Source organism: Colias philodice, chromosome 3 (assembly GCF_061535455.1).
Source record: "Colias philodice isolate Cphi_HAF_F1 chromosome 3, ilColPhil1 Martin Lab GWU primary, whole genome shotgun sequence".
Taxonomy (NCBI): domain Eukaryota; kingdom Metazoa; phylum Arthropoda; class Insecta; order Lepidoptera; family Pieridae; genus Colias; species Colias philodice.
Genome location: NC_143088.1, coordinates 10978975 through 10987573, shown reverse-complemented (window position 1 = coordinate 10987573; position 8599 = coordinate 10978975). Strand labels below are relative to the sequence as shown.

The following is an 8599-nucleotide window of genomic DNA, read 5'->3' as shown; positions in this document are numbered from 1 at the left end:
GGCGGGCGCGGGCAGCGAGCCGCCCGAGCGGGACGAGCGCACCGACGGGCACGCCGAGTAGATGTTGGTCTGCGACAGCTCGAACTCGAGCCGCTCGGAGGACTCGCTGAAGCTGGAGCGGTGCTTGGCGCGCACGAAGGCGGGGTAGAGGCTAGAGGGGGGCGAGGCGGCACTCGGACCTGCGGCGCGCGCACGACGCGGCGGACTGGGAGCGCGCGCGGGGCACGACGCATCCGTCCACGGACTCTCCTGAGAATCCTGCGACAGACGGTGTTAATTATTAGAAACGTGGCTAGTCATATGTTTACCCTATAAAAAACGCATTATTCCACTTATGAACGATAACTGATGTCGATACTGAGCTTGTACAATTTTTCACATAAACAAAGAAGTAAAAGTTAAGAATATTGACTCTAAGTAAACAAAACATACAATTTTAAAATTAGTTTGTGTGTATCGAAGTAAACTCACCAATGGTGTCGTCGTCCGATGAGGCAGAGGTGAATCCTCCGTAGGATGATGATTGACCTCTGCATGGGTCACTAGCTCGGGACCCTCCTGACGTCACAATACACCATTACAAAGTATTCTTTCAAAATTAAATCACACAGACAGATGAATTATAGTTGTTATTGCATTAATATAAAGCACATTTATATCTACCAGAACCATCAACTATTTTCAGATAATTAATATGTTGTATTACCCCTCGTTTTCACCAAAGTATAATACATGTATTTTACAAATTTGATGCAATGTTTTCGTTTCTCATAGACATGTGTAAAATATGTTGTATACAAAATTTGATACATGTAGGATAACTTATATGAAACTTGTTGGTTGAAAACTTCTAGTTGCCCGATCTAAGTTGCCTACATGTTTATGATCTCTTGTTTTTGTTGTAGCAATACTTGTAGAATTCGAGACAAATTCAGTCGTACCTACTTTTATAATTTATATTTAAAAAAAACTTGTGATATGTATGTATGTTGAAAACTTTATCCAACAAACATGGATAAAGTTTAAAACTTGTTTGTTACTAGTATTATACAGAAATTGCAATAAAATAAACAATACTTATCTAAACCACGACTGTGTTTTGTAGGTGAGAACGCTATCAATGGATCAGACAAGTTCTACCATGTCACAGACTTCAGTGTAAACGCAAATGTGTTTTATACTTGTATAAATACTTGTTGGCTACAAAGTGTGAACGAAAGAATGTTTGAAACAGTCTCAATACATGTGTAAAATAAATAATTATGTTTTGAAAAGTATTCTACAAGTTTTGTATCAAACTAGTATTTAACTTGTTTCTTGGTGAAAACGAGGGGTTAGATTTATTGCAAAAACAACTATACGTTAATGACCAATGATTTTAAAGTGCGTCATTGATTTGATGAAAGACAGTGCGTAATGAATAGAGATATTTGTAACTACTTCTCTTTTACCATTCCCTTGATAATTATAAAACTAAAAATACGCACTAAGCTAAGTTCCTCTAAAAGCATTTATATAGATAGATAATAATATTATGGTGCATATTTTTAGCTCAACCAAATACAACTAAATTTTCACATCTGGATAATATGACAACGACCACAAATGAATGAAATCTATGTTATATGATTGGTTAACACAACTTTGTATGAAAAGTTAACAAAAGGGGTTAGAACGTAAGATATAGCAAGTCATTAAATGCCCTTACGATTTGCTGGCAGTACAGTTTTGTCAGCTGAAATAGAAAACGATCAACTTTCTATGTGCTCTACTGTCTATTATGTACTACATCTAAGGCTATATAACTTTGTTAAAGATATTCAATGTCTACATGACTTTTTGGTTTAAAGTTGGTCTCTAATATCAAATGGTTCAAACTAAGAAGATCAATACACGCAGATCAGAGTACTGATTCGACTTAATAGATTTCTCTTATGCTGCTATTTAACAGACACATTCATTTAATGAAAACAAGGAAAGTCTACTCGTCATGCGTTGAAGTAATTTAAGCCTATAAGCCTTGAAAGGTGTCTTCAAGTAGTAATATATTATCTACACTCTTCTACGCCAAGTAACATAATCTTATTATGTAACATGTAAGTGCTCTATTGATGTATGAAAAAAATCTATTTTCAATTGTCAAGTTTGAAGAGTGGTAATGAAATATAATTTAGATTTGCAATATTCAGTCATTTACAATTACAATAAAAAAATTACTGTATGTAAAAACACTATATCTCTAACTACCTACAATTCCTTAGTATCTCTAATATCATTTGCGTCTAAAATGACCATTTGGTAAATGAATGGGGCGGTAAGGATACCTACTTGACCAATGTTTCAGAAGACATTACAAACTGGTAAAATGATATATGTCAATACTATTTATTGTAAACAAACCTTTATAAAATAACATGTCTATGAAGAAAAGAGATTTTAACATTTGAATAATTATATTGAATAAAATCACATTTACTTGTCCGATAACAGTTACTTGACCGCTAAAAAAAATCTTTCAGCTACACTATTCATGAGACAGTTTAAACTTTAAATTATTATTTTTGTGTCAAATTACCGGGGACGTGAAAATATAAAAAAAAACTTCAAAGTTACTTGACACATTACATTTAACGCATTTATCCTTACCACCCCATACAAACCGTCAACAACCCACCATACATACAACTTTGCAATACACAAAACATACCTTGTCTCTCGTGGAAGCAAAGGCGGTAGCTGGAGGCGGCGGGCGAGCGAGCGTGCGCGTGTACGTGTGCGTGTCCGTGCGCGTGTCCGTGTGGGGGGTGTTGGGGGTGTTGGGGGTGTGGGGGGTGTGGGGGGTGTTGGGGGTGTGGGGCGAGGGGGAGCGGGGGCGAGCGGCCGCGCGCGCCGCGTCCGCCGGGTAGCCGCGCATCATCAGCGAGGCCTCCAGGTAGTGAGGTTGCTTGTCCCACTCCAGGGAAATCGCTGGAAATACAAACGGTCCATATTATGTAATGGTATGTTATTGGCTGCTAGTTTGTGCAGTGGTGGTCCGTTATTGAACTTCATTGCTAGGTGTCTGTTGGTGATTTTAATTACTTATTTCGATTATTGTATTGTAATAGGAAAAAAAACTTTTGAGTGATTTTTATCCCTCATTGAGTGTCGCTTCTTGGTAAAATAAATATAAAATTGTAGATATTAAAAACTAATTTTTTAACATACTTCAAGACTTCTAAATTATAGTTTGCATTTAATTTAAGAATGTATAGCAAAATAGTTCTAATATAACATATCCACCAAACAAGTCAATAAAAATATTCTTACAATCCAATACCTTAGCCAAAACATTCCCCATCCTTCACGCGTTAACCTCCTTGTCAAGTCTAAAAGCTTATATTATAATCATTGACATATAATAAACAGCTAGACTCACAAACGCCTATCTAATATTACTAAACATTTATTCAAATTTACACTTTATTTCGTGACAGTAATGTTCAAAATCCAACGTATATGCCCAATACAAAACTCTGCCTACTAGACCTAGGCCGAGTTTTGCCATCTCTAATTTTAGATCGTAACTGTCAATGTAGTTGATTTAAAAAGTCGTAAAAAAACACGTAGGCAGTGTTTTACTATATATTCAATTTTAGAGCGTATCTGTGAATCTTCAAGTTGATTGTATGTCAAATGTAATAGAAAACTCTGCCCAATACACACGTAGGCAGAGTTTTACCATCTTCAATTTTAGATCGTTAAGGCCTATTCATACCTACGCGGAATCACTACCCACTGCGGTAGCGGATACCGCTCTGGTTTGAATAGGCCTTTACTGTGAGTCTAGTTTGTACGTCAATGGGCAGTATATCGCACGTACCGTCAGAGCCGGGCGGCAGCGGCAGCAGCGGGTGCGCGGACACGCTGGCGTTGAGCGGCGCCACGCTAGCGTGGGCCCCGTGCGCCACGCTCGTGCCGTGCGCCACGCTGGCGCGCGACCCGCCCGCCGAGCGCGACGCGCGAAACGAGCCCGACCTGCGACATCGGCGAGAGGATGGTCATGGTCACCACTGCTTTTGGTCATCGCTCACAGGCGCTATCGTGACGCTTGCCTAACTTCTTTTCATTAACTTAATATTATTTCTAACTTTTTTGTGACTTTTGGTAACAACAAATAGAGAAAATTGGAATAAGTTTTTGTTTATCCCTAGTTATGTTGCTAACGTGACGCTATAAGAGGCAATGTAATGAAATCGAATGAGTTAGTAAAATAATCGTGACGCTCATGTTATTCTACAAAACTTGCTAAAATTCTCATCAATAATTTTGCTTTGGTTTTTTTTATATTAAAGTTTTTAAAGCACAAAACTGTCAACACAGTACCTGTGACGTTTTCTACTTCACATGTGGTTTTGAAATTCATGATATTGAAATTTATGACAATTAACTACAATAAAGTAAATAAAAAAATAATTAGACAATTTTGAGTGAGACAGTTTACGGTACATTAGGAATTAAAATTGTATTTTACTCAAAAAAGGTGTATTAACTGAAATTAATTTTCAACATCAAGTGATTTTAAAATTTATTACACAAGTGAAATTATTATTAAAAAGGCATGTTATCTAGAGACAAAAACCAACAATAATACTGAAAGTAATCCAATTCTCGCAGAGGAATTTAAAAATATCAAATCTTATTGGCTATTAAAAAAAACTGCACTAGAAAAACAAAAAAGTGCAAGTGCATAATTCATAATAAAAACATCGATGCTACCGGACTGACGAAACATAACAGGAGAGGGTAACGTCACGACAAATGTGCACGGATAAATCGGACTAAACTACAAGCGTCACGATACGATCATCACGAGCGTGGCGCTGTATTGAGAGACAAGAGTTCAACCAATTCGAACGATAGCAATAAACAATCTTATCACCGGTGAGTAAGATTCAATTTTGACCCTACATCGAACCATCCTCCGACCGATTGTCAATGTCGCACACGACTCAACGTAAATATTTTGGAAGCGAGTCTCAACGTATACAGCGCATGCTCGAGAATGCTAATCACCACTGATACAAAACCATCGCGCCATCTGACCACCGGTAACACAAACAATGTATATCCACCAATGAAATCGTTGCATTTAAACGGGGCAATCTCATTGGTGGAGACATTTAAGGACCATCATCATCATACGATCTTGTAAACAAAATATTCAAATACACTATTTAAACCACTTAATTTTGATATCTTTATATTGTTACGTTCATCCATAAATTAATTTTATACTATTTATTTCAAATGAACTCTAAAACCCGGTGATCAGATAGCAAGCCTCCCGCTAGCCTAAGTTCATTGTATCCAGTACATGCATAATATCCCGTCGTTGCTCGTCAGCGCCCACGACAACCAAAAGCTAGTGTCCCATCCCATGCCACGCACCAAGATATCATCATTATATACTAAATAATATACTTTGTGCACATTATTCGAGTCAGTGTTACTAATACGAGTTTAGCAAAGTCAACTAAAAGATAAATTATTGGTATAAATGCGTCTACTATAACATACATTTTAAATACGAAAATATATGTACTAAAAATGCAAAGTGTACCGTAGTATAATTATATATCTATTAGAAACTACCTAAATTGTTGAATACTTCTACAGATCTACCTAATGGCTTTACAAAAAGCTTAAATTAAGTCTGACTCTAAAACTAAATGTATTTAAGCATCTGATACGCATGCGTTAAACTGCCGGTAGGGTAGTGCGGTTTTAGTTGAACAAGGGTTTCATTACAAACAAATAACAATAAATTTATAAGATCACATTTCATAAATATATATTTTCCCACCATAATAATGTTCAATTTTGTGAATAATTTTTTTAGTGTTCTATAACCCGATGTCATGTCAAACTTTACAATAACAATCAAATCAATATATTATTTAAAAAACAAATTCATAAATATATAATATATATAGTTTTTTACCGACATTAAAAAAGGCATACTAAAAATGTACTGCAAAAACAATTCCGAAAATTAAAGATTATTATAATACAAAAAAACTGTCATTCAACTAAAACCGCTGCGTGTGTCGGCAGCCTTACTACGGGGTCACAAGTCACGCGTACCTTTGGAACGTCTGCCGCTTCACGTAGTTGTCGCGCACGAACTCCACTATTTGCTTTTGTGTTTTGCCGCTGTATCTGTTGATAGAAGAAATTAATTTTATTGGGTTTGTGAGGTTTTGGGTTTAAATGAGTATTGTACATTTGGAATCAGTTTAGTGTAGTAATATAATGAAAAAAAAATTGTAAAAAAGTGTGTTGAGTTGCCATATACAATCTATGGCGAATCTCGATACATTTCAATAAATTATTCGAAGAAAAAAGGTTATTTAATACGTTATTTCGCACCGTTAATTTCAAGACTACCCAAAACTAACAACAAGGTAGTCACTTTCCATAAGACTACCCATAGACAGAGAACACAAAACCAGCTCTATAGAATTTCCCAAGATATACAAATTTTTTATTGATCAATAGATTTTTTTTATTATTTCTTCAAAAAACTCCTTACCTAAACGAAGAACCCCTGGACAGCACCTTTGTCTTGTGGCGTGGTATCTTCGGCACGCTGGAACATCTAAAGAAGCCGTGGTTTTCGACGCATTTCTTCCAAAAGTTCTTGCACTCGTTGCGACCCTCGAAGAAGAACTCCACTACGTCGCGGTAGTGGCCCTTTAATGTGGAGATTTATTTTGTTATATATTAACCAAAGATAGGTCCGTATGTCAATTTCAATATGCAGTCAATGGCAATAGGAAAAGGCATTTCAACTGTAATATTTAATACCTTGGATAGGATATGAAGCCCCAGAGCAAGGTCACATTTGCATTGTATACAAATAACAGATCAATAATAATAAAAGCAAGCAGCAAAATAAAATAATTAATTTAATCTCTATATTATTATATCTCCTTTAGAGATATAATTCTGATAAGCTACCCCTACCCCCCATGTGAAAATTTACTTAAAATATTTAATATGCCATTTAATAATTACACTTTTAAACAATATATGGGACATTTTAATTCCAATGCAATGTTATTGAAAAACTCGATTCGAAAGTATCGTTATAACAATAAAAATAGCACAATGAATACTCACATAGCCCTCCGGGTGCAACTTGATGAGGAACTTTTTTCTCTTGAACGATATCTTCCTAATCTTGGCCCAACTGAAGGTATTGATCTTGGTGATCTGCTGGAACACCACAATGCCCATGTGGGCCACCGCCAGGTTTAGGGGTACACCTTCGTGGTCTTTTGCTGAGTGCATTTTGATACCTGTATATGGAAAAATGGGGTAAATGTATGAGACATTTGGCAAAATTATAATCTTAAATGAGATTTATTATAATCAATCTATACTAATATTATAAAGCTGAAGAGTTTGTTTGTTTGTTTGTTTGAACGCACTAATCTCGGGAACTACTGGTCCGATTTGAAAAATTCTTTCGGTGTTAGATTTATCGAGGAAGGTTATAGGCTATATTTCATCACGCTACGGGCAACAGGAGTGGAGCCACGGGGGTGAAACCGCGCGGAGCAGCTAGTGTGTACATAAAATTATAATAGTACAAATAATTAAATATAGGAATTCACAGAATAAAGAGGATCAATCTTCCATAAATGTAAAGAACTAAAATGTGGTTTCAGTTTTTATCATTTTACATTTAAATAATCAAACTTCACCTTCGATATATCTTAGCTAACAATATAAAACTGTTCATTATCCGTATACGATATTAAAATTATACTTCAATAATGAAACTACCAAAGTTATAGGTCAGTTATAGGTCGCTATACTTTAAAGAGAGATTTGAGTTCCTTGTGTCTAACGTCAACCCGACGCGTTCCTCTAATAAACACCGTCTAGCAATGCCACCGCATGTTAATCATGTTTATAACTCTTCGTTCACTGTGCGTGCCATTAGACTTTGGAATGCTTTACCCTTAGACATAAGAGCAGCTCAATCTCTATCTACGTTCAAAAACTTACTGAAGCAATTTTATTTATCCAATTAGTCGGTAATTTCATTGTTTATTTTATTAGTCAATTGTGTTGGTGTGCGTTTTCGTTTTCTATTTTATGTATGTGTAAATATATATGTATGTTTATTTTCCTATTATAATATATGTATATGTTTGTATCTATTTATGTAGTTATATTATGTATGTACATTATGTATATGTATATATGTGTATGTTTATGTATATTTATAAGCTTATATTATTATCTATTTATATAATATGTATTTTTATTTATTTTTAATTTATTTATTTTATTTTATTTTTCTGTTCTTAGTGCACTTTGCCCTGTTTTTAATTACTTTTGCACTGCGTCTCCTTGTCCACCAGGTTGTCTGGAAGAGATCGCTGTCTGAGCGATAAGACCGCCTGTTGTGCTCTTTTATTAAGTAATGTATTTCGTCCTTATTTGTACTTTTCTCTGTGGTGCACAATAAAGTATTTTTGTTTGTTTGTTTGTTTCAAACAATTCGGTCCAAACAACTTTGGACCGAATTGTTTTTAGCTGCGAT

At 35.6% G+C, this 8599-nt stretch overlaps 1 protein-coding gene across 3 annotated transcripts in view; it reads right to left on the bottom strand.

Moving 5' to 3' along the window:
- The window catches only part of LOC149490022 (FERM, ARHGEF and pleckstrin domain-containing protein 2-like), a 67533-nt gene that overhangs the window by 23073 nt on the left and 35861 nt on the right, over window positions 1-8599 (bottom strand). For 2 of the 3 annotated variants that reach the window (XM_089714806.1, XM_089714807.1), the window contains exons 8-15: window positions 7165-7343; window positions 6575-6735; window positions 6127-6201; window positions 3863-4017; window positions 2708-2967; window positions 1709-1735; window positions 472-558; window positions 180-258 (exon numbers count right to left, since the gene is read on the bottom strand). In XM_089714806.1, coding sequence (XP_089570932.1) covers window positions 180-258; window positions 472-558; window positions 1709-1735; window positions 2708-2967; window positions 3863-4017; window positions 6127-6201; window positions 6575-6735; window positions 7165-7343 — 1023 coding nt within the window. The remainder of the gene's footprint in view (window positions 1-179; window positions 259-471; window positions 559-1708; window positions 1736-2707; window positions 2968-3862; window positions 4018-6126; window positions 6202-6574; window positions 6736-7164; window positions 7344-8599) is intronic. The other variant, XM_089714808.1, reaches the window with a different exon arrangement.